Source organism: Aedes aegypti, chromosome 2 (assembly GCF_002204515.2).
Source record: "Aedes aegypti strain LVP_AGWG chromosome 2, AaegL5.0 Primary Assembly, whole genome shotgun sequence".
NCBI classification, from domain to species: Eukaryota; Metazoa; Arthropoda; class Insecta; order Diptera; family Culicidae; genus Aedes; species Aedes aegypti.
In genome coordinates this window covers 155,628,430-155,654,836 of record NC_035108.1, presented here as the reverse complement: position 1 = coordinate 155,654,836, position 26,407 = coordinate 155,628,430, and the positions used below count along the sequence as shown (strand labels likewise).

General features: G+C 36.5%; 1 protein-coding gene across 5 annotated transcripts in view; it reads left to right on the top strand.

The window, feature by feature from the left end:
* LOC5566042 (WD repeat-containing protein 47) overlaps window positions 1-26,407 on the top strand; it is a 330,929-nt gene that overhangs the window by 94,361 nt on the left and 210,161 nt on the right. For 4 of the 5 annotated variants that reach the window (XM_021842872.1, XM_021842874.1, XM_021842876.1 and 1 more), the window contains 4 exons: window positions 6,312-6,587; window positions 6,710-6,882; window positions 18,648-19,051; window positions 19,616-19,859. In XM_021842872.1, coding sequence (XP_021698564.1) covers window positions 6,312-6,587; window positions 6,710-6,882; window positions 18,648-19,051; window positions 19,616-19,859 — 1,097 coding nt within the window. The remainder of the gene's footprint in view (window positions 1-6,311; window positions 6,588-6,709; window positions 6,883-18,647; window positions 19,052-19,615; window positions 19,860-26,407) is intronic. The other variant, XM_021842875.1, reaches the window with a different exon arrangement.

Genomic DNA, 26,407 nt, shown 5'->3' with positions numbered 1-26,407 from the left:
TAGAATGGATTAACAAACATTAGTTTTGATTACCCTAAATCAGTTGTTACCTTTAGATGTTTCTACTGATAATTATTTTTTACTAGAATAAAAAATAAGCTACATCACATTTATTTCCCAAATTGATTTAGGATGATGGTTTAGTGCATTTTTTTGTCCGACACTGTATGTTTTGGTTTTGTTCAGGTTAACGTTAAAAAATTCGTCAACGTAATCATCGTCATTATCGAAAATTTAGAAGAAATTCTATTTAAAATAGAAATATATTCGATACTAATTTGGATAAAATGACTGCCTTTGAAAATTCTGAAATTGGTTCTGGATTCTGGATTCTGCCTCCTTAACCTTCCTTGTGCTTTGGGGTCAGTTTTAGCTAGAGAAAGGAGATAAAAATCTGAATTTTCCTTACCTTTAAAAAAAGGAACATTTTCATGCTAAAAGAAGCTTTCAGCGACCTCTAGGAGTCACGCTACAAAAAGTGACATATTGAGGTTCAAAAATGACGCATGACTCTGAAACACTCTCAAAAGAATGATATGAAACCAGCGAATGGAATCTTGAGCATTTGTTGTAAGTTTAGCCACTCTGGACACAATCTCACCTGGAATCTGCTCCAAAAGGAACTGGTACATATCGTATCCAGAAGTTCATATGTACGTTTTGCACGACGGTTCAAATTTTTCATGATTTTTCATTCCGATTTACAAGAGCACCAAGGGTACCTACAATTTGATTTTGCCGGATGTGGTCGGAAAATTCTGGAACCGGTTCCGGTAGGGTGCGATGAAGACATTTTCAGATCATCATATAGTCCCATCATGAGACAGCTCAAAAATCATGATTTTCCATCCAGATCTAAATTGACACCATGCCAAATTCCAAACATAAAATTCTCCTTCTCGTTTCTGGCGTTACGTTCCAACCACAACAGAGCCTGCTTCTCACTTTAGTATTCCTATGCGAACTTTTACATTTTTTTATGGACAGCTATCGGTTTTGGCTTGGAAATCTTCCAGGGATCTTAAAGAATTGCTCATGTTACTTGTTTTTAGTAATTTTGGCAGGAATTCCTTCAAGTATGCTTGCAAAAATTTACCCAGGTATACCTCTCGAGATTCGTCAGGAATTATTCCCGAGATTTTTTCAGAGATTCCTCCAGGGATTTTACAAGAAATTACTGCACAATTTTGCTCCAAGAATTCTCCCAGGTATATCTCCAAGAGAATTACTACATGAATTACTTCTAAGATTTTTCTAAGTAATCTTCCAGGAATTCTCCGAGAAATATTTCCAGAGATTTATTATAGGCCTCCGAAAATTCAGGTACAACCCAAGTAACGTTGGCAGCTGCATAACAGCTTATTCAGCTAAAATACGGTTTATACAGCCTCTTTTCAACTGAATGAGATTCCCTCATGAATTCCTCCAAGGATTTTGTCAGAAATTACCCTAAGAGTGCTTCCAAAGATTCCTCCAAGATTTTTCTCAGGAATTGCTCGAGGAACTCCTTTACCGAATAAATTTTTAAAAAGCCTCTGGATAAATTTCAGAAGGAATTGCTGTAGAAATTCTTTGAGCCATACTTGGAGGAACCTCTAGAAAAGATTGAAGAAATCCTTAGTGTAACCCGTAGGGATCTTTGGATGATCCCCTCTAGAAAAGAATATGAAGAAATTTTTGTAGTATCACTTGAAAGAATCTTTAGAGTAATCTCTAGAAGAATCTCTATAAGAATCTCTTGAGAAATTCTTGCCTAATCCCTGGAAGCTTTTTTGGGAAATCCAAAAAAATATCGCAGGAGTCTCTGGATGAATATCCGAGAAAATCTCTGGAAAAATCCCTGAAGAAATTTCTGGAACAATTTTTAGAGGAACCCTTCTAGAGATTTTTGTGGAGAAATTCATGAAGAAATTACCAGGTGTTGTAGGTTATGGCCTTCAGTCTATTATGCTCAAAAACGGATTTTACGTTTTCATCCGACGTTTCGGACACATTTATTGTGCCTTTTTCAAGGAGTTAACTGTGGCGATAAACAGGCAACTTTATCGTAGTTCTGCGACCCGGATCGTTTTTTCGGATTCTACGCCCGTGTTAAGACCAGAACGGGCAAAATTCTGTATGTTGACTTATGCTGCCTATGCTGTGGGCATGTTAACGAGAAAACGGAACACAGTTAACTCCTTGAAAAAGGCACAATAAATGTGTCCGAAACGTCGGATGAAAACGTAAAATCCGTTTTTGAGCATAATAGACTGAAGGCCATAACCTACAACATAATCATCACAGTCGTATCCCCGAGAAAGGAAATTACCAGGTAAATCTTTGGAGCAAGAGTAGGGATTTTCCTGGAAGAGTCCCTGGAGGAGTCTCTGGAGAAATTCCTATGGGAATCTCTGAAAGATTTCCTGGGTAAATTGCTGAATGAATCAATGGAAGGATACCTGGGAAAATTAATTACGGGATTTTTGAAGGATTCCCTAAGCAAATTGCTGAAGGAATCCCTGGAAACATCTTAGGAGGAATCTTTGGAAAAATTCTTGGAGTAATCCTTGGAGAAATCTCTGGAAGAATCACTGTGAAGATTATGCAGGAGGAATTCCAAGAGAAATCCCTGCAGATGTATTTCTGGAGAAATGCTTGGATACACGGAGAAAAAAGAATTGTCCAGTCAATCGTATTTGCTGGTGGATCAATCATATTTTACATTGAATTTCAGTCAACCATACATTAAAATTGATTCAACAATATCTATAGTTGGTTTAACTATTTGGTATGATTGGTTCAACTACACAAAATAATTGCATCAACCATAGATATGATTGACTCAATATTAATATACAATCATGACAATGGTATTATTGTTGATATTGTGTTGGCAAAACCGGCACGAATCTTCTTTATCGACATTGCAAAAATGCGACAAAAGCAGGAGCAGGAACTCAAACCCCTATATTGAGAGTGAGAATGCATCAACTTATTATCTACTCCAACATTGCTTGTTGGTAATCAGTGGTTTTTTGCGGTACAGCTTATAACATTTCAAGGTAATAATGTGCGGAAAGCTGATTCAACAATAATATAATTGAAATATTCATGTGATGGAAGACAGAAACAAAAGCAAAAACGATTGGGCAAACCATACTGTCAGTTTAGAAGCACCGATAATATGCTTGTAACAATTGTATCCAGGCATGTTAAAGCAACTATCGGAAAAGTTATGTCAATCGTGCAAGAATTTTCTGCGTGTAATCATCGAAAATATCAATGGAGAAATATCTGAAGGTATTTTCCTAGAGGAATCTAGGTAGAGATTTACCTAATGTAATCCATGGAGAAATTCTTAGAGACTCATTGACTGGTAAAATTCCTGAAGAATGATTCCATAGTAAATCTTTGGGCGAATTGCTAGAAACATTCTTGAAGGAATCTCGGAGGAATTTTCAGAAGATCAAAAGAAATCTCTAAAGAAATTCTTGAGGATTCCCTTAAAGATTTCCTTGGAATAATTCACGTCGTAATTTTCCAGGAAGAATTCTTTGAGGAATATTTCTAAAAAAACGTGAAATAATTTCTTGTAGAATCCCTGGAGGAATTCCTGGTGGAATCCCAGGAGAATTTCTTGATGGAACTCCTGTAGCGATCCCTGGAGGAATCCATAGAGCCTTGAAAAGGACTACCTGTGGATATCCCTGCATGCATCTTTGGAGGAATCCATGAAGGAATTTCTGATGAAATATCTGGAGTAATCCTTGAAGAGGTTTTTCTTAGTGTAACCCCTGGAAAATGACTTGGAGACATCTCTGCAAGGATCCCTATAGAGTTTTTCCTGGATGAATCCTTGAATGAGCCTCTGGAGGAATCTCTGAAAGAATATCAGGATAAAATGAATCAATTAACTCAGTACGTGTGGTAAAGATGGATAAATTATGGGGGAAATTATAAAAACAAATCCACTTGCTCAGCTGGGATTCGAACCCAGGACTCTTGTATGCTAGACGAGCGCTTTACCATCTAAGCTACCGAGCCACTTGGTGACCCGATAGCTTAGATGGTTACAAGTTTCGAATTCAAATCCCCACAAATCACGAAGAAACTTTTCATAACCCACATCCATCCATCTCATATATACTACACACGCGCTGCTGGCTCGGTAGCTTAGTTGGTAAAGCGCTCGTCTAGCATACAAGAGTCTTGGGTTCGAATCCCAGCCGAGCACGTGGAATTTTTCCATAATTTCCCCCATAATGTATCCATCCTTACCACGTGTAATGAGCTAATTAATTTAATAATCATGCGGATTGGATTACCGAACAGCGTAATATACACGTTAATTTAGAATTCCTGTAGGAATATCAGGAAGGATTTTTAGAAGAATCCTTGGAGAAATTCCTGGAGGACTCCCAGTAAAAAAATACTTGAGGAATCTATGAAAGATTCACTGGAGGCATTCTTGTTGAAATTTCTTGCAAAATGTCAGCAGAAATACCTGCAATAATCCATGGAGAAATCCCTGCAGGCACTCCTAGTTGAATTCTTGGAGAAATTGCTGAAGGTATTCATGGGTCCTATCGGTCTCAAAAATCATAGTGATCAAAAGTTCTTCCCGGAGAAATCTTTGTTGATATCCCCGGAAAAAATCGCTGCGGAGATTGCTGTAGATTACTCGGACGAATTTCTAGTAAAATCCCTTGAACAATTTTCGAAGGAATCCCTGGAGAAATCTGAGGAATAGCCACTCTGGATATATAGGCATTGCTGGATATATATTGGAAGAATTACTTGAAGGAATCCAAGTATTTCACTCGATATATTTCCAGAAATTTCTCCAAAGACACTTTCTGAGATTTCTCCAGGAATTCCTTCGAAGATTTCTCTAGAGATTTTCCTGAAGGAACTTCTGAAGGGTTAACTGTGGTATTATTTGAGCTGCTCCCAAAATTGCGTTTGCAGTATAAAGTTCTTATTTGTCAGCCATAAAACGTCAACTTACTTATAGGTTCAAAACATGGATAATGGCTTGTCGAATGATGCTGAAATTGCTATATTATCACTTTTTTAATTATGATTTGTGGTTTACGGCTTACCAGCCGAGTAGAAGTTTTAACTACTATCGAATACCGAAAAACTAAACATTACATATGCTTTGCAATTGGATTAAATGGACAAATTGATGTGAAATTTGCGAAAACAGTTACACATTTTCTCGGTGAAAATCGAACTCACGACTCGCTGTTCACTAGATAGGGTGCGTTACCCCTACACCACAAGAGGACTCATTGACGCATCTTTTTAGCAAGACCAAGCTGAGGAACATGGCTTCGAATTCCATCGGTCGAAATCTTTTCAGGTGGGGAATTTTCCCGACTTCCCATAGCATAAAGTATCTTCGTACCTGCCACACGATATACACACGAAGATAATTCACGAAGATAGTTCTCAGCAAATTACTGTAAAATTTCCATAGGAACACTAAGCTGAGAATCAGGCTCAGTTCCGGTTGGGACTTAATGCCAGAAACAAAAAAAAAAAGAATTTCATGTTCGGTATTTGGCATAGTGTCTATTTAGATCTGGATGAAAAATCATGAACTTTGAGCTGTCGCATAATGGGACTATGTGATGGTCTGAAAATGTCCTCATCATATCCTACCGGAACCGGTTCCAGATTTTTCCGACCACATCCGGCAAAATCATATTTACCTAGGGAGCCTCTTGTAAATCGGAATGAAAAATTATGAAATGCGAACTGTCATGCATATGAACTATGTGTACCAGTTCCTTCTGAAACAGGTTTCGGTTGCCCTTGTGTCCAGAGTGGCCATACTTACAAAAAATGTCTAGGGTTTCATTCGTTGGTTTCATATCTTTCATATAAATCTAAATGGATAATTGAGTTCGTGTCAAAGTTATGGATAATTTTTAACCCTCAATGCATAATGTGATATTTTTGACAAAAGGTCAATCCATCATGTTTGCTTTCTAACTACAAGAACTATTATAAAATACAAATACAAAACCCAATAAAATGCTTATTATGATAAAGTCATGCGGTGAATAAACTTTGGAAATAAAATTAAATACAAACGTCACATATCAAGATCAACTCAAAATGGACAAAAATACAAATTTTACGCCTATGCAGTTAGGGCAAAGCAGGGTTAGGGTAACTTCAGACGTTTAAGTAACCGTCGGTTACCTACATTTCGCAATTTAAGCTCTTTGATCACTATAAGACACGAAGAATTTTTCATCATTCAAGTTTTGGAAAAACGAGACACCTAACGATTTTTTAAATATCATTCAAAACCACAGGATTCACCGACTCCGACCTATCGTTACTCAGTTGGTTGCAAAGCATTCCGGCGGAAACATTCTCGGTTCCATTCGAGCAGAAGACGCTCAACGTGGACGTGGAAAGACTGGAAAAACCTTCACTCGAAACCTCATGGACTGAACATATGCTCATCACTCCGATCAAACCGAAAACGTTCCCCCATTCTGTGATGCCATTTACGCGGCCCCGCAGTGCAGCGGACATCATGACCCGGTCGCTGCTGCCCTCGCTGGACGCCGTATCAACCTGTCTCAGTAAGTACCGTGCATGGGGCACTTTATCTTATATTAATCGCATCTTGCGATTCCCGCGACCGCAAAAGGTCAGTAGGACTCCAGTGCGCGCGCCTTTTAAGTCTACATTTTTCCCGTTTCAGATCCCAAAGCACCAAACGAATCGTTTCCCATGTCCCGTTCGAGTTTTGCCAGTTTCCACTTGACCGGGATTAAGCCAACGAGCGGCAAAATGATGACCTCCAGTGTAGATCGGCTGTTCGAGAATGGCGATGGCGGAGACGTCTATCGGAGCAGCAACTTCAGCGAATATCAGGTTCGTAGACTTGTTGTACCTAGATTGTGGGCTGCTTGTCTGGGGTTGGCATTCCACGTTTCGAGCATGGCATAGCTTATTATTATGCAACTAGGATTCGATTCCCGTTTCGTGTGCACTAGGGTGCGGCTTATTTTTCAAAAGTTCTCAAACCCTAAAATTCGTGTGCTCTACTGAACTCAAATCACAATAAAAGAGAAACCTCAAAATCTGAGCCAAAAATATTGATATTTAGAGGTGGCGCAGGCATCTTGAAGGTGAATTTTCAAGTTATAAAAAATGACGTTCGGTGAAGTAAATATAACTTTGGTATTTTTCAACCGATTTTGAAACTTTTAGCAGCATTATCTTTCAAATTAAAATTATGAAAACTTTGTAAAACATCGAATTTGTCTAAAATCAAAACTTTTCTTAGTTAAAAATACTTTTATCCAAATTTTTCCTCATTTTACTAAAAATTTCAACTTTGTTCGACAATAACTTCATTGAAACTCAATCGATTCCGAATCTTTTTACATGTTTGAAGCAAATTCAGTTGATTTTAAACTGTTCATAGAACACATTTTTCTTAAAAATAATTTTGACTTGGGTATTCAACAAAAACCATGTTTTTGGGTTTTTAATGAAAAAATCAAATTTCTTTGGATTATTCAAGTTTTTTTTGCCGGAAATTGCATTTTTTCTATAAAACTAAAATATATAAAGCATCTTGAATTAATTACGAGTTGAATAGTGCATATATTTTTTAACATATGCAAACATAATTTTGTTGAACAATTATTTAAAAATTGTTGCAAAGTCCTTCCCGAAGGTTTAACAAATGAGAAAAATCAGTTTCAGCTTTAGAGATAATATTAAACTGGCGAAAATTTGAAACACTGGCATTTTTCGTAAAAAAAATCATGTTTTTGTGCAGTTTTTGCTGAATAACTTGGTCAAGACATTTTTTTAGTGAAATGTGATGTATAAAAGGTTTGAAAACAATTGAATTAGCTTAAAAAGCATGTAAAAAGATTTGGAATCGGTTGAGTAATCATGAAGTTATGGTCAAACAAAGTTGAAATTTTTAGTAAAATGAGGGAAAATTTGGAATAAATTACTTTAAACTAAAACTTGTTTTGATTTTATACAAATTTGGTGTTCAACAAAGTTTTCACAAATTTAATTTTGAATGTATTGATGCTAAAAGTTTTAAAATCGGTTGAAAAATAACAAAGTCATGTGTACTTCACTGAGCGTCATTTTTTATAACCTGAAAATTCAACTTCAAGACGCTTGCGCCACCTCTAAATGTTAATATTTTTGGATCAGATTTTGAGGTTTCTCTTTTAATGTAATTTGAATTCAGTAGAACACACGAATTTTTGGTTTTGAGAACTTTTGAAAAATAAGCCTCACCCTAGTGTGCACCCACCTCGATATCTCGCAGGCGTAATATACAAACCTGAATGGAAGTATGTTAACTGCTTTAGCTTTTTTGAACGAGTTTTTCCTGTGTCACATTATTCTTCTCTGTTCCCTTCTGGGTTTGGTGTAAACATCCTCCAGTGGACGATGAATACTGAATGAATCAATAATTTACACGAAGGTACACATGTAAAGCTTAGTTTATACCGTGTACAGCGTACAGTCCATTTACGTAGCTTATATTTACGTTCATCCCATTTACGAAATATTACGCGAATGGAATTTATGTTCGTTTGAGGCTATACGTCATTCCATGAGCACATATTTACGAATGTATTGTAAATTCGTACATTTCAAAGGTATTTATAAGAAAAAAACAACAGACGCTTTTCAATATGAGTTCGAAAAATCAAATCTATTTGAACATTGTTTGCTCAAGCACTCTTATAAAAACATTTTTTTCATTAAGAAAGAAATGGTCAAAGTCGTGGGAAAGGAAGGGATAAGTGGTGGTAAAACTCAAAACATGACAGAATTTATATTCATGAACCTATATATGCATGCATATATATTTGTTCATAAACTACCACTGCTTACGCTTGTAGATCTGAAGACCTTTTTCCACGGAATTTGACGGACACAGAACATCAAGGCAAATCAGCATTTAGCATTTATAGTATTTACAAGCTATATCTTGTGTGGCAAAACAAGAAACAATTCCATGAAAACTGAATTTCTAGGGCAAGAATTCCTCCAAAATAATACAAATTCCATTTACATTATGATTCCATTTACGTAAGGATTCCATTTACGTGAAATTATATTAACGTATCCGCGACCCATTACGTAAATGGAGTTTTCACTGTACACAGAACCGTTCTTATCTGTATTCCGGTTATATTGCTACGAATATGGGTGCTAAACAGAGAAAAAAAAGCTGTCTCAACTCAACGAGAAGCTTATTTGCAAGTTCTGGCACAAAGGACACGGTGAAACTGTCTCAGTGGGGAAATTGTTGGTACTGTTTACTTTCACTTGTTCTATTCAAAGCTCGATGGTTCGGTTGTATACTTGCATGTATACTGGCGCGCAGACCGCTATGTGATATATTTGTACATATGAGATTTAAAGCGTTGGACTCGATCCATCATCGTACTCTATGTGTTATGTTGGTGGTGATGGGACCTACTGAAACATGCTTGATACTGTGTACTCAAGATATGATTTGGATTGTTTGTACGAACCGGCATGTACAAACAAACTTGCGACTAAAAGTTAATCTCCTTCAGTGTCGTATTTCGATGGGGTGTGCTGTAAGATATTTAGAAATTTGATATATTTTACTGGCTTCGTGTTCCTAGTCTATTTTTGTATTCATTTCTATCGACTCACTGTTACTAAATCGATAGGTCCACAGCACAGTCGTTACCCTACCGGCCGGATGGCTAAATAGGTTTTTTTTTACAAACTGTCACCATTATCATTTCACGGGAAATTTCTTTCGAGGTTTGCGTGTTCTATCTCGACGGTAAGGACTGGATCCTTGCAGTCCATCTCATGTCACTGCATGAGACTACGTTGCACGCTACCTAGTTTGCTGTGTTGGTGCGGTTTATTCATTGCATCGAGGAAAAGAAATCGTTACTTTGGCGAAACCACTTGATTCGTGAACATTTTGGCGCAAAGCTGTTGTAATAATGTTTCATACTCACCAATATCGTTACTTTTCGTTCATAAGCACGTTCCGATCGTTATTTGCTGTGATGAACGACAAGGAAAAATGTGGGAATGTTGTATTCACGCCACATAAGGTTTACGTGTAAGGAAGAATAGGGACATTCTTAAGGTTTCCCATATTTGTCAAAGATCATTTCCGGACGTAATTTATTCGGCATTTACAAATTATAGGCATGGTCCATACAATTTGTTTTGCTCCTCGTTTGTCGGAATACTCAGTATGTACAAAATCTTACTATATGAAAAAACATTTTTGTTGTAATTAGTGGGCTGTAGTTTTACCAATGTTCATCAAACTCTGAAATATTTTCAAAGCTATGCAGAACATGAAAGACAACATTTTGAATTGTATTAAAAACATAAATTTGATTGAAAATACCATATAAAACATACCTGAAAAGTTATATAAAGATTATATAATTTATTGGTGAGAAATTGAGACATTTAACGATATTTTTATAAAAGCCCTGTATCATAGTTTATCAAGTGTAATATGACTGACTTATCCGTTAATTAGAAGGGTATTAGATGACATTGTTATGTGCGGGTTTAATTTTTCTAAACAAATAATTGTTTCTTTGAAAACGTATTTTTTCAAACAGTCACATTATTATGGTGTCGCATTACGAAAATTGTCTAATTTTTGACATTGTTAAATAAATACTTTTTATAAAACACTTATGTTTTGGATTCTCTTCCTACTCGTCAAGATACGTGTTTCCATGAAAAAAGATTTAAAATCGGACCATTCTTCGAAAAGTTAGACTAGGTGCAAAATTATGGTGTCTCGTTACGTTAATTTTAACCGTAAATTTTCAGAAAGAAACTATAAATTTCAAAAGGCTTGCTCTCAGCAATGCTGCCACCGATTTTCGTAATTTTTGGCTTTTAGTTGAAGAAAAAGTTATACTAGCTTTCAGCGTTGGTGTCGCCTTGCTGAAATCCTCCCCGTTTTTGTGAGATGTGAGTATGTCTGTTTTTACTTGTTTTTCACTAAAATCTGATCTAGTAGCTCTGGTTTTTTAATGAATTAGTTGGCTAGTGACCCAAATCTTATCAAACAGGTGCCGTTTGCTGCAGGAATAGTCCCCTACATGTTGTAGAATACTTGGCTTCGATAGTAAACGACGTGGTTCTCCAGCGGAATAGATTATTTGAATTGTCCATGGACCTAGGTGGTCACAATAACGGCCTGTGGAAGATCCGGAACATCCGTAAAAATGATAAATTCGTGAAAACCATCCTAGATCACTGCGGATTTTTTTTTTCCAAACATATCAGAAATCAATTACTAAGAATAACGGATAATTGAGATTGTTCTTGGATATATGTGGCCACTATAAAGCACTAAAGAGGATCTGTAGCAACCATAAAAATGGTTGTCTCGTAAAAATCAACTTAAACACACTTTTTTCAGATCTTCCGGATGTCTTGTCATGACATTTGTCTATGTTGACATTGTATAATAATGAATTTGATTAATTTTGTAATAGACTTCGGTGATCAAGGTGGTCTTTAAACATGAATGATTTTTGACGTGTTTGAAAAAAAATGAACAGTGGTCTAGGATGATTTTTACGAACAATTTTACGGATCTTTCAAAGGGAGTTGTAGTGGTCACATATGTACATGGGCAGTTCCGATAATCTATTACGTTATATAATAAGGAATACTGATGAACTTGCAAGAAACTGCAGCTGTGTAGGATGATTTTATAAATTGTTAATTTTTAAATGTAGCTTCATAAAATCAGACTAAAAACCAGAGGTATTTGATTAGCTTTGTGCGAAAAAGAAAAAAGAAACATATTTACCGCCAATACTTAAATCTGATACAACTATTTCCTTTCAATGAAACCTCAAACAATCGATTGAATAATTTAGGAATTGTATTTTATGAGTTAAAATTTTAAAATGTATTCACAGTTTAGCCTAATACTCTGATCTAATAACTCCTCTGTGCGACAGAATTCCATGATATTCAGATCACTATTATAAACGTCCCTAACAATTTTGCTAAAACATTCTCAAAATACTAGGGGAACTTACGTATTCTCTGCCGCCTAAGCAGCTGAACTTTTATAACATGCAATTATTAAAAATATAAAGCACAAAAATAGTAAGAGACACTTGAAATACACCTGAGCACTTTTTATTTGATGATTTTTATACACAAAAGAACATATTTTTCTCAAAATCTACGGTATTTCCTATCCAAAGTCATGAGGCACTTGTTCTTTTATCGGCAATGCAATTCAGTCATGAGGCACTTGTTCTTTTATCGGCAATGCAATTAATATTGTCGGCAACTAAAATGTTCTCTTCGGCAATCCAATACTGTGCAAAAACTAGGTTATGTATTGGTAACTTTTCGTATTTGTTGACAATGCATGAAATTAAACGTCACTCATTATGTTCTACTCGTTGAAAGGGCCAATGCAGAAAAATACGGACTACACTGAGACGCTGTTCTTATAAATACAATAACAGACAGTCAAATCGATTCCTTGGTTCGATTCCAGGTTGCTCCGAAAACTGTTTTTGTTTTAAAATTTCGGTCTCATAACGAAAATTTATGAATTTAAATCCGATTTCTTTTAGCGAATTTTCACAAAAGGGTTCCTATGTTTATCGATAGTCCGTTTTCCTAAGTGTAGTTTGTTTGGCCCAATGTCACCCCTCGAAGGGGGTCATACGTTTCCTATTTAGAGGAAAACAATCAAATTTCAATTATTTGTTCAGCATTTGCGTATTCTCATATTTAGCTGAACATATCAAGTCAAATAGGGTCCTGAAGCCCTGTCCCAATTTTAGTGCCAAGCGCTTAAGTTTAGACCAAAAACACAAATGTTTACTCAATTTTTAAATGTTTTTGTTTGTTCAAGCCCAAAAACCTTTTTTTTTTTTTATTTTATCACACCTCTTAGCTTAAACCTCAAATTTTGGGTGTATTTCGTTTTCCGCGTTCCTTCCGAAATGTCATCTAAGAACAACCCCAGTATTAAAACTAAAAACCCTGTAGTGTTTTTGTCGACTAAGCGAACTTCAAACGTGATCAACGTCAAGGTTAATTTATGAACCCAATTTTTAAATTAAAGTTTAAACATGATATAGCCGTAATTTGAGCGGGAAAAATGCTCAAGTAGTTGTAGTAACATGCTTTTTCGTGTTATTGAATAAAACACAAGATTTTATTAAAAATTTTAGGACCCAATTGCGAAAGTTGTTTTAAAATAAATGAGGACTTACGCATTTTTGGACAAATCTCCTTCCCAACGACGGTATTTGCACAGTTGTTTTAAAATTTCGTTAAATGCAAAAAGTGAAGAATTTCGCAGTGAACTGAGCTATTCGCTGGCACGCTGAATGGCTCGATATGGTTGTGGTCTGTAAAGGTTGCTGCTCTTGGGGCCCATTCACAAATTTCATAACGCTCTAGGGGGTGGGTGAGTGTCCTTGAGATGTTACAACTCATACTAAATTTGTAGAATATTCATACAAAAAGCCTTACCAAGGGGTGGGTGGGTGTCAAAAATGATCATTTTTGGTGTTATAAAATTTATGAATAAACCCTTGAATGTTCTATCACCAAGTTATTACAGAGAGAATGAGTAGTAACATTAAAAACAATCCGATTGCGATGTTCTACGATTTTTTTTTTGTTTTGGAACGGAAATGCCCCCAAACTGGCCCTGGCGGAACCGGCTACCATGTTCCGGAACGGTTCACTTATTAGAATTATGTTGAAATTATGACAATTGACCATTATCTTATATTTTACATAAAAACTTTAGTGTTGTAACTCGTGACTCCAGTACAATCAGGAATGTCTCCGGCATGGTTCCGAAATCAGCATTCTCCACTTATGACAAATAACTGAAATCTTTTTAAAGTAAATTGACGGTGGTTTAAAAAAAATCGAATGGGAATTGACGAAATGGCAGCTATTTGAAAATGCCTTGTAGGAGGCCGGTAACGTAAAGGTTAACATCCATCTGCTCGTGGAAGTCGAGTGAAAATTTCTTGGTTGAAATAGAATGTTCTTATTATGCTCAATTTAATTTTATTAGAATTATGAAAACATTTTTTTTTGTAAATGTTTGTATTTAAATCCAAATTTAATGTGATGACTTGTGAATTAGTTTGATTCTGTTTAAACATCTTATGCAAATAAATTCAGGTCAAAAAACATTTCATTGATTTTATTTACAGTAAACAATGGTTAAAGAATTGGATGTTTTCTAGTTTTATAAATTAATTTTCAGTGTTATCTTAAATTTATATTTCTGCTCAAACATATTTACTGGTCATCTTGAAGCAAATTATTGTCAAATGACATTGCATTGCATTTTGATTTACAGGCTAACAGGCTAAAACCTTAAGTTTAAAGCACGGCATCATTTGGCATACATGACATTTGGTATACCGGTTATTTGGCATAAACAAATTTCATCAAGAACAGGCATAATCGAAATCGAAAATTGATCTTTCAAAGACCGGTTCTACAGAAAGAAATTTGTATGGATTTTTTTCTAGAGTCCCTAGAAGATATTGTGCAGAAATTTCTGGAAATTTTACTAGCATTGAAGAAATTTCTGGAAAAATCCCAGGAGGAATTCCTTGTTGAATAATTGCAGAAATTCCTACACGAATTTCTTCAGTTATAAGTTACACAATTACTAGAGCAAATCATGAAGGAATCTGTGTTAAATTTCTTGGAGGTTTTTGACTATTTTTTAATGCAATCATAAGCACGTCTCTCCATTTGGATTCTTCTTCTTGGCATTAACGTCCCCAGTGCAGGGAAAAAGGCGGGAATTTGAATCCATCGGGAAAAAGACGGGAAAAACCGGGAATTTGAGATGGTCACCGGGAAAATCATTTGAACGAACATCTTCAAGCTCTAAATCTACAAACCACCAACAATAAGTTGTAAAGTGGATGATATTGCCATTAAGCACCCGTTATCTTGGACAAATAACATTTAAACATTAATTATTGACCTTCTTGTAGCAAAGTAGAGTGCTACACTATACTTCTTAGAAATGTTTCACCCCTATCAACCGCTAGCTCGCTGATTAGCCTTTTTTGGCTATTATATGGCGAATACCGAAATTGTCAGCTGTGTAACAGCACTAAATTAGCACGCAGATCAAATTGTGCTAGTTGCTACTTGGGACTTTTCTCATTTATCGGCAGTGTTTCGAAATATTTTATGATTTTTTTCTCTTACTATCAGAGCTTGAGTTTTTCTCTAACTTATCTGACTCAAAGCTATGAATCAGAATCGCAAAACTTCTTGCAGAAGCTTTAGGTACTCAAACGTATTGGATTCATAATTTTCTTAAGTTTCTGAATAATAAATCAATAAATCCGAATGTTCTTCGCAACAATGTTTTATTTATGAGAGCTTCTAATGTATCATTAGTTTTCTAATCGACTAAAAACTGAAGAAGTAAGGTAAGAGACATGCTTAAACATGTGTAGCTCTATTTCATCCTCTCTTTAAACTTATTTTCTTTAGCAAACGTCATTGTTATTTTAAAAAAAAATCGAAAAATATGCAATTAGAATACTTTTAAATAGAGTGAAAATGAAAATTTAATGGTGCTTGTATGTCACAAGTTGGCTTAAGAATGGGACGACCGATTTGAACATTTCTATAACTTTTGTTTTCCTCAATGATGCCAACGGGTTTGTGTGGAATAATATTTTTGAAAATCCTCCGAGCAAGTTAAGAAAAGAGAAAATGCAAATTTGATATAAACTTTGGATGTTTTTTTTTTTTAAATACTTTATGGCTGGCTTACTGGACAATACAACGTTTGCCGGGACAGCTAGTTGCTGATAAATATGGGCTTGGTAACTTATAAAATAAACCCATGTTAGAAGCAAATGGGTGTGAAAGTCAGAAAAAAAACAATATTCTATGAATAATTATATTTTTCCCATTGGACGAAATAATCACCTAAAAATACCGTTGAAAAGCTTGAAGTATAATTTTTTTGTATATTCAATTTGAAAACCGACCAAACGATCACCTTTTTGCGTATGTGCCCCTCAATTAAAAACCGGGAAAATTTTGAAAATTATACCGGGAATACCGGGAAAAAAGCGGGAATTTCAAAATGGAAATTTGGTGGCCACCCTGCCACTGGGACAGAGCCGGCATTCGTATATCGTGTGGCAGGTACGATGATACTCTTGCCCAGGGAAGTCAAGAAAATTTCTATTACGAAAAGATTCTGGACCGACCGGGTATTGAACCCAGACACTTTCAGCATGGCTTTACTTTGTAGCCGTGGACTCTAACCACTCCACTATGGTCCAGGAATCAGTTTTACGCGGAAAGATGCATTTTGAGCTTTAGAATGAAACATTAGACAAAAACGGTCTTCTACAAAGTTGTTTGTATTAGTAAGGTCCTTTGTTCGGTGTTATTGAAAATTAGGGTGGACCACATTTTCATAGAAATTGTGTAACTAACTTTCTTATTTGTAGAAATTATATTATACATGCTTCAGCAGAGTTTTAGACCATTCAATTTCAAGCAACTTCGCCAAAAAAAGTTTTTTTGTATCTCTTAAATTGACTGATTTAGAGCTATTTTCCTACGGTGACATAGGGTGGTCCGAACAAAACTGGTTTTCTGGCTCTAGAGTTTTCAATTCAAATTTCTCATCAAAGTAGTCTATGAAACACTTTTAGAGCTCTAAAAAATGCGTAATTTGCTGAGTGAAGGAACTCGCTATCTCTTTCCGTTTGGGAGTTATTGTTGTTTTTCTCTCAAAAACACGCCTATTTTGATTGTCAATATCTCTGATTGGGGCAAATATAAAAAATATCTTTTGACGGCATTAAAAAGGCAAAATGAAATTGTATATTTTATCAAAAAATTACAGATGTGTTATTTTTGTAACTCTTATAAAATGTCTTTAAAAACAAATATTTTTTATCACAAAAACTTTAATAACTTTTGAACTAAAATAGATATCATCAATCTTTTTGCATGAAAATTTGCGTTTTATTAATTTCTAAAAGTCGTTCATAGACGACTTTGACGAGAAACTAATATTAAAAAAACTAGAGTTGAAAAACTTATTTTTCTTGGACCACCCTGCGATGATTAGGAAAAAATGCTCTAGATTGGACAAATTTCGAGCTACAGAAAAACTTTTTTTGGCAAAGTTGGTCAAAATTTCAAGTTCTTCCGCTTTGCCTAAGAGTATATACCAGTATTTTTGCAAATAAAAAAGTTGAATATATGATTTGTATGATATTGTGGGCCACCCTAGTTTGAAATGACACAGTATGAAAGCTAACATTTTTAAAAACAGTTTTGTAGAAGATCATTTTTGTCTAAACTTTTATTTTCATGCTCAAAATGCAAAATTATGAAGAAACACATACCATGCAAATCTTCAAAATAATTTTAGAGCCCTATCTTTCTTATTTCAGATTTCTCGTCAAAGCGGTCTATGAACGACTTTAAGAACTTAACAAAACGCAAATTTTCATGCAAAAATATTGATGATATCTATTTTAGTTCAAAAGTTATTGAAGTTTTTCTGGTTAAAATTCTTCGTGTTTCAGGGCATTTTATTAGAGTTACAAAAATAACACATCTGTAATTTTTTGATATAATATACAATTTCATTTTGCCTTTTTAATGCCGTCAAAAGATATTTTTTATGTTTGCCCCAATCAGAGATATTCACAATCAAAGCAGGCATGATTTTGAGAGAAAAACAACAATAACTCCCAAACGGAAGAAGATAGCGAGTTTCTTCACTCACCAAATTACGCATTTTTTAGAGCTCTAAAAGTGTTTCATAGTCTACTTTGATGAGAAATTTGAATTAAAAACTCTAGAGCCAGAAAACCAGTTTTGTTCGGACCACCCTATGTCACCGTAGGAAAATAGCTCTAAATCGATCAATTTAAGAGATACAAAAAAACTTTTTTTGGCGAAGTTGCTTGAAATTGAATGGTCTACAACTTTGCTGAAGCATGTATAATATAATTTCTACAAATAAGAAAGTTAGTCACACAATTTCTATGAAAAAGTGGTCCACCCTAATTTTCAATAACACCAAACAAACGACCTTACTAATACAAACAACTTTGTAGAAGACCGTTTTCGTCTAATGTTTCATTCTAAAGCTCAAAATGCGTCTTTCCTCGTAAAACTGATTCCTGGACCACTGTGGCACTACTCGGCTAAGGAAAGCCCCTTTGGATGACTTTGTTTTTATATAAAATAATTCTTGTAAAATTATTCATAGCAGCAATTGGTAATGTGGCCAATACAAGTCCATGTACCTTACATCGAGTATCCGATTAGCTTATATCCAATAGCACGCATCACCCATGCCCATTGTTGACACCTCTTTATTAGTAATGCTTGCCCCCATGCATTCCCAGTTTCAATCGTTTAATTGCCAATAAATTAAAACCCGAACAACCCACCGCTAAACGCTATTACGGAATCACGTCACATCGGGCGGCTTTGTCTCACTTGTTGCTCCCGCACGCCTAACTGGTGGGACCAAGCGGGAATAAACCTATCTATATGCATCTAATGTTCTCCATATTCTCACGCTTCCTTATCCCACTCGGCAGCAGGGACTTCCATCAATAGAAGAAATCGCTTCTGTGCAATCGAAATCTCCCGAACTGCAAGCCGTCGCTGGTGCAATCGTGAAAACCAACGACATTCACCAGAACAGTGCCGAGCGCGATAGTCCCAATACGAGCAACTCCACGGCGAAAAGCTCCCGCCGAGATTCGCTAACGGATAAGATCGCCACCACCAATCAACCAGTGCCAACGGGCCTTCCGCATCACAGCCAACCTCCACCGCCACCACCCTCGATTGGTCCCCCGGGACAGTTGTCCTCCTCGTCCGGAATCCATTCCGGGATCAGTGCTAATAGTGCCGGCAGCAGCAATCACCAAGGGCCTCCACCACATCCTCAGGTAGCACCACCACCGCCACCCATCGGTGCAATATACGATCACCCTAAGTAAGTTCAATGTTCTACTCTCAAGAATATTAGTATGGCCCACAATGATCAAACTTCAAAAATCTTAAGTTACAACCTCTAAATTTGTTCATTTGGCCCCAGAAGCTACTATGAAAATTTGAGCGGAATCCGTGAACTGGTAGGGGGGTATGCTGCTAAACGAGCTTGAAGTTTGTATGGAGAAAATCGGCCAAATATAGGGGAAAACGGGTTTCAATTTTATTTTTGATAATATTTGTCGCTGTAGTTAGATACTACCACAAACCGGAAGGCTTTCCGTTTAGAAATAAAAGGAAAATTTATCGACTACAGCGCACTGTATAGCAAAAAGTATAATTGGTATCATTTTTCCCATATATTTGGTGAATTTCCTCTATATAAACTTCAAGTTTGTTAAGCCTCACCTTAGAATTTAAAAAATCCTGTCAAATTTTCACCCTAGCTTCTGGGGTCCAAATGAACAAATTTGTTTTTTTTTTTAGATTTTTGCTGTTTGATTTTTTATTGTACAAAAGTGGGCCACCGTAATATACAATAGTAACGATTGCGTTCTACCTTTTTTAGAAACAACGAAATCCTAGCCAACGGAGGTGGGGGCGAGCTGTACGAAAAGTTCAAACAGCAGAAGCAAAACAAGGAAAGTGATTATATCATGAACGGAAATCCGACCATCATGCCCCCATCATCGCACCCCCCAAGTAGCAGCGGCCATAGTCAGCAGAACGGAGGCGCCGCAACGGTTGGCAGCAGCAATGGTCCTTCACGATTATCGCATGTAACCGATGAGAGCAACGGAAAGGATTTTGAGGTGAGTGAAGGAACGATTTTTAAAAATTTGTGCCGGTCGACTCAAGCGAGTGGAGGATATGTATGAGCGAGCCTGTCTGCTTGTCTTTGACGTCATTCACACGAAAGCTATCGGCGGAATGCGAAGATATGCCGTGATGACTTGCGTGTTGCCTACTTGAAGGCGAACCATACAAACCGTATCATCCGTATGGGGGGTCACTCGATAGTGTTTGGCTTCTAAGCTGAAATCCGAGATTTGTGAGCTCATTTTTGAATCACCTTCATGGAGAGGTAGTCTTCTTCTCTTTCCTCTTCTTTTTCTTGGTATTACGTCCCACTGCTTCTCAGTTTACCGCTGCTTCCACAGCTACTTGCCAAGGAAGTCAAGGAAATATCCATTACGAAAATATCCTAAACCGATCGGGAACCGAACCCAGACACCTTCAGCATGGCTGTGCTTTGTAGCCGCGGACTGTAACCACTCGGCTTAGGAAGCCTGTGTTATACGATTTAAAAATGGTAGTTTTGTTTACCACCCTCTTTCTCCTCGTGAGTGCACTTGATATCATTGTGAAAGTTTTTGATTATGTCCAAAATCGTGGGTAAATTACGGGACAATTTAAAGTAATCAAATTATTTGTGACCACCACCGTTCAGAACATGAACAGTGAGCTGAAAAATTTCGATGTCACATAGATTAAAAACGCGTTTATTACAATCAACCGTGCTGGACTTGTATCATTAAATTGATCACGTGTTTCCATATTTTATGATTTCTACAAAGCATATAATGAACGTTAGTCTATGTGAACTTTGCTCACGCTAATGCGTTCAATGGCTAAGAACATGAACTTGAACAGATCATGAGCAAATGCGTCTCTGGACTTTTCCATAGGGTCTCCTTTCATCTGTTGATAGAAATTTCTCTGAAAGTGAAAGTACATCTACACGGAGAAATCAGATTACTCAAAAAATAAGTTCTTTTTACTCAAATTTGGGTAAACTGCATTTAGTTTTTACCACGGTTGGGTTGTTTTGCCTCTTTCGCAACAGTAATGTTGTCAAAAACAGAGAGAGACGCACCGACCCATCATCGAAGTTCAATGGAATAAGCCAAATTTGGGTTCTTTCGAGTTTACCCAACATTAAGTTGTTTTAACCCACTACGGAGACTTCGAAAGCTAACGCTGGGTAGATTTTTTTTGCGTTGGGTTGTTTTTTTCGCTGTTATCAAATGAGAACTACCTAACGATAGCTATATGTCAGTTTACCCAAATTTGGGTTATCCCACGGAAGAGCCGAATTGCGTCAAAAGAAGTCGAAGTTGGGTTGATTTGTGGCTCCGTGTAGTCCATACACAATAAAGTGGTTCATTTTTTTTATTACGAAAATAAAACACCCATACCGTGAAGTGTTTTATTTTTGTATATAAAAATTTGAATCAGCAGATCATAAAAATCAGATGTAAATGTACGAAGAAAATCGACTAAATATATGGGAAACATTGTTCCAACTACATTTTTGTCCATAGGATGCACTGTAGTCGATGTCATTCTTATGTTAGTGACAATCAATAGAGAAGAGACTTCAACAAACCGGTAAACAAAAATAAGATATACAAAGAAAAACTTAAATATGGTTAACCCCCTGGGTAGAACGCACAGTGCTTCGAACGTATGGCACTTGGGGACAAAAGTCATAACGGGATGTTTTATGCGGTTTTGCCCTACGATGTTGAGGAGAATCTCGTTATACACAAAAAAAACTCATTATTGGCATAAATGACACATATTACATCAGTAATGGCATGAGTGGCTTATACGTCAAATTTTACATTTGACACCATAGAACAGTGCTCGCTTGGAAGAAATGTTCAAAATTAAAATGCATGAAAAAGTACTTGAGTCGTTCGCATAAACGATGTATGTGACATGCGTAACCATAAAAGTGTCTCAATAACCAACTTTTTATAAAAATATTGAAGTACGGATTATTCCAATGAATAAAATGAAATCCAATAAAAAAAGTTAAATAAAGTTTCTTCTTATTAGCAACACAATTCATTTACGAGCTACAGTGAAACCTCCATGAGTCGATATTGAAGGGACCATCGACTCATGGAAATATCGAGTCATGGAACAGCAATCCTTTGGAAAGCTGCTTCTATGGACCATCATAGTAACCATGAAATTTTGATTTTAGTATGGTTCCATGAGTCGATATCGAGTCATGGAACATCGACTCATGGAGGTATCACTGTATTAACCCTCTAATACCCAAATTTAAATTTTCGATCTAAACATCATTTTGAGTTATCTAAAATCGTTCTAAACACGTTTTGGACAATGATTCATTTTTATTCGCAAATTTATGAATTTTGGTTTTTGATTTTTATAATTTTTATTTTTGAACATCCCTATCCTTTTTCATTTTTCTTGAAGCCTCTTCCAGTTATTGATTTTTTTTTTCAATAATAAAAATTCAAGTTTTTACAATACTTTTAAAAATATTAAATTTATTTTTTTTTCTGAGATGTTTTTTATTTTTCGTGAAATTAACGGAAAAGCATGTTTGAAATTATTTGATATCACCAGGCTCTTCTTCTGTGATAGGTTGATCGCAGAAAAATATAAAAGGTACGATTTTTTATATTACACGTTAAATGAACCCCAGGCATTTTTAGGGTATATAAGACTACAATTTTTCAAACAATTTTAAAAACTACAAAAAAGTTTCAAAAGTTATAAAAAACTTCTCTAATATGCGTGTTATGAGTCAAGATTAAAGCCAAAAATAAAATCATTTTGATTTCCGAGCTACGAAAAAATACACAAAATTCCCGCTAAAGGCGGGGTTGGGTATTAGAGGGTTAATCATCCGAGAACTGAATTATTGCTAAAAAGAAAATTGAAATGTCGTTTGACCAGATGGTTTTATTTTCTTTTATTTCGATCATTTTCAACGGAACGTCGCAATGGTTGCGGCCTGTTCCGGCCAGCAAACTTTCATCCGATTTTCCTGCTTCCGAAAATGTTTATTTGTACATGTTGTGTCCTGAACTTCCATCGAAGCCTCACTTGCAAACCAGTTTTACAGCAGTAGAAGCTTCCAACGAGATATCCTTCATGATACTGGATGCAGTACAATTCATGCATACTTAGATTAAATTATTGGGGCGGTAAAATTTTACTGGGTTTTGGAACTACCAAAAAAGTCAGTAAAATGAAAACTGTCGACACGCGTAATTGAAAAGCAAATCTCACCATGTTTTATTTTTTATCGATATATGATATAAAAAGAAAACTCTCTGCAAAATTTCAGTGAAAAATCTCTGTTTTTCGATTTCTGACATTTTTTTTTTTTTAGTTTACTGACTTTTTCGGTAGTTCAAAAACCCAGTTATTTTTACCGAACAGATTGAGTGTGTGAGCTGTTGCAGATAGACTGTAGCAGCTGTTTCTGATGCAGAAATCGGTCTCGAAATTATTTTTTGTTTCTTTTGCTTTAGCGCATAAAGGCTAGGAAGCAAGTTCGGATGTAATTCGTCCAAAGTACTTTCGTTCCGACACATCTAAATCAATGTTCAAAGCTAATGCCTGAGCTGCAGTAATGACCTGTACTTGATCCCCACTTGAAGAATTTGATAAATTGTCGGCGAATGCGAGCTCTTTGTTGATAAGATCTGCAACACGTCCCTTTTTAGTTTTTCTTGAACATTCATTGAACGGTTTGTGAGGCCCCATGCCAGCCTTTGCAGCCGAGCTGGAAATATCTGCATCGTCAGTTTCCTGATTGCGCGGGAGCTGTACTGGTTTTGCTAACCAGTCGGATTTTTTCTTCACGAAAATTTTGTATGATCTTCCACATTTAGCCCACTTTTGGTTTATTTTGCAAGAATAAAATTTGCAAAACGTCTTTAGCTCGATCTCAAATATCTTGGAGAAAGAATCAGTGCCATAACTGTACATGAAATTCAGAACATGATTTTTTCGATTGGGTGGAGCGACAGAAAACTACTGCTCGAAACAATCTTTATTGATGGTTGTGGCAGCATATCCTATAAACCATAAGATGACATACAATTGGCAAACAAATGCAGCTGGAATCACTTCCAGAATTTGACAAATACTTCAAATTTTATTTTTGAGTGGATTTCAGAAAGGTACTTTGAGGTACTTTTTTGTATAAGCAAAAAGAACATAAGTGTTTTAATTTTCTTCTGTATTTAAAAGCATGTAGCTCAGAAGCATCTTTTTCAACAATTGTTAAAATATATCACAGAAAATTGAATGGAATGACTCCTACTTACTTGTTTCAATATGGTCCATAACAATTTTCATTTTGAAAATATAATAAGGATGGGAATAAAGCGAATTGTAGAGGGACTGGATTGACACGAAAACAATGAATAATATAGAACGATGAAACAACTTGTCAACACGTGGTGTTTTGGTTTGTTTTGAAAACTGCACGAACTTTCTAATATCTGTACTACACGCTCAAAACATATGTTAACATCATGGCCTACTTGATTCGGTCGAATATGAAAGTTGATTTTTTGACTTTTGTCCAAGGGACGAAGCACTGTGGAACGTTCAGACCCACACTTTACAGTTGACAGTTCCGCTCAAACATTCATAGTACCATATGGAGGTTCAAATACACAACCTTTTTTGCAAGGGAGAAATTTGCAACTGGACTCCTGTCAAAATAACTAAAGAAGTGTGGGTTACCGCACCTTTGATTGATATCTGTATCCTGGAACAAAATGTTTGTATTTTGAATGTTATACCTAGAAATTGAGATAAAAATGAAGATTACATAAGTAGTTCAAGAAAATACTAATCATTTGTAGCTACAATGCATAATTGGTCGGTGTTCAGATAGACCGGATTAGATGATATTTTGGCGTTCTAATGATACGTTACGGAATCCATCAATTTTGATTTTTCCGATGCTGTTTTGATACAAAATATTACGTTAGATAGGTTACATTATTACAGCGAATGATGCCAATATTTCTATATTTCAAATGCCTGGGGTACGCTTTCCTGAAACCATTAAAAAGCACTCATATGTGGTAAAGTGTCTCTAAAAAAGCATAATAATAATAATAATTAAAAAGCACTTGGTTCAGTATGTCTGAACACCGATCAATTGTTACATCTCTGTAGGAATTTTAACACGTTGTCCATCCATCCGGGATATCCGGGAAAAGCGGGAAAACCCGGGAATTACGAATAGCCGGAAAAAATACGGGATATACCCGGGAATTTAGAGAACACACTAGGCACCGTATTATCGGTATTACCATTCAAGGACAACCCATCCCGTCAAACACTTGGGATCATAATTGATAGAGGGCTAACATTCAAGCATCATTTTGAGTCAATAAAAACAAATGGTCATACTCGGCTAAACCTAGTGCGTTCAATCTCTCGTCCACATCGATCTAACAATCGGGTCATACGTTTTCGCATAACAGCTTATTCAGCTAAAATTCTGTTTATACAGCCTCTGTCCTGCTGAATAATCTGTTATTCAGCTATCAATGTTACCTGGGAGCTACCGAAAGGCTGCTCCAAACTCTCGCACCAGTGTACAATACCTACGTTCGCATCATCTCGGGCCAGTTACTACCTCGGCGTATGTTATATCCGCACCTATCTGCAAGAAGGCCACAGCTTTCGCCGAGAAAACTTACGGCAATGAAAGGATCTTCCTCCTCTCCGAAAGGTACAGAATCCTTCGTACGGAAGCCAATGTGGATCTCCATCCAGTGACCAAGATCAAGACTCCATCACACTTCGAGCGTCTGTCATTGAATGGCTTCGTAATAACTACCTAGACCACCTCCACAGTTACACTGATGGCTTCCTATCGAACTGTGGCATGGGAATGGGCATCTCTGGAAGGCACGTTTCGTCTCTCCCCACTATGTTCCATCTTCTCCGCCGAAGCCGCAGTCGTTTTTATCACGGCTACTACTCCTGCTGACCAACCCATCTTAATACTCAACGACTCGGCTAGTGTAGTATCAGCGCTTCAGTTCGAGTCCCCCGCCCATCTACGGCTTCAAGGTATTTTACGGTTTGCCCCATCTGACACGACCTTCGCGTGGATCCCTGGACATTGTGGTGTACCTGGAAACACAGCTGCTGATCGCTTCGCTGGGACAGGATACGCGTCATCAAGGTATACTAACAAGGTTCCTCTCCAGGAACTCAAAAGATCGATAACCAAGACCGTCAACGCGCAGTGGGCAATCGAATGGTCCCAGCAGAGCACGTGCTATCTACGCAAGATCAAACAAGATAATCAACCATGAACCGAAGCTATTTTATTAAAAGAAGAGCGGATCATCTCCTGACTGAGGACTGGATACACCCGTTTATCGCACAACATGGAATGCTCACCTTTCTATAAAATATGTACCACTTGCAATACGCACAACAAGGTGGAACATCTCCTGTGCGTCTGCCCCGGAACGAAATTCAGCGTATAAACTATGGACTAACCGGGAGCATTCGGGAAAACCTATGCAACGATACGAGTGCACTCAACACT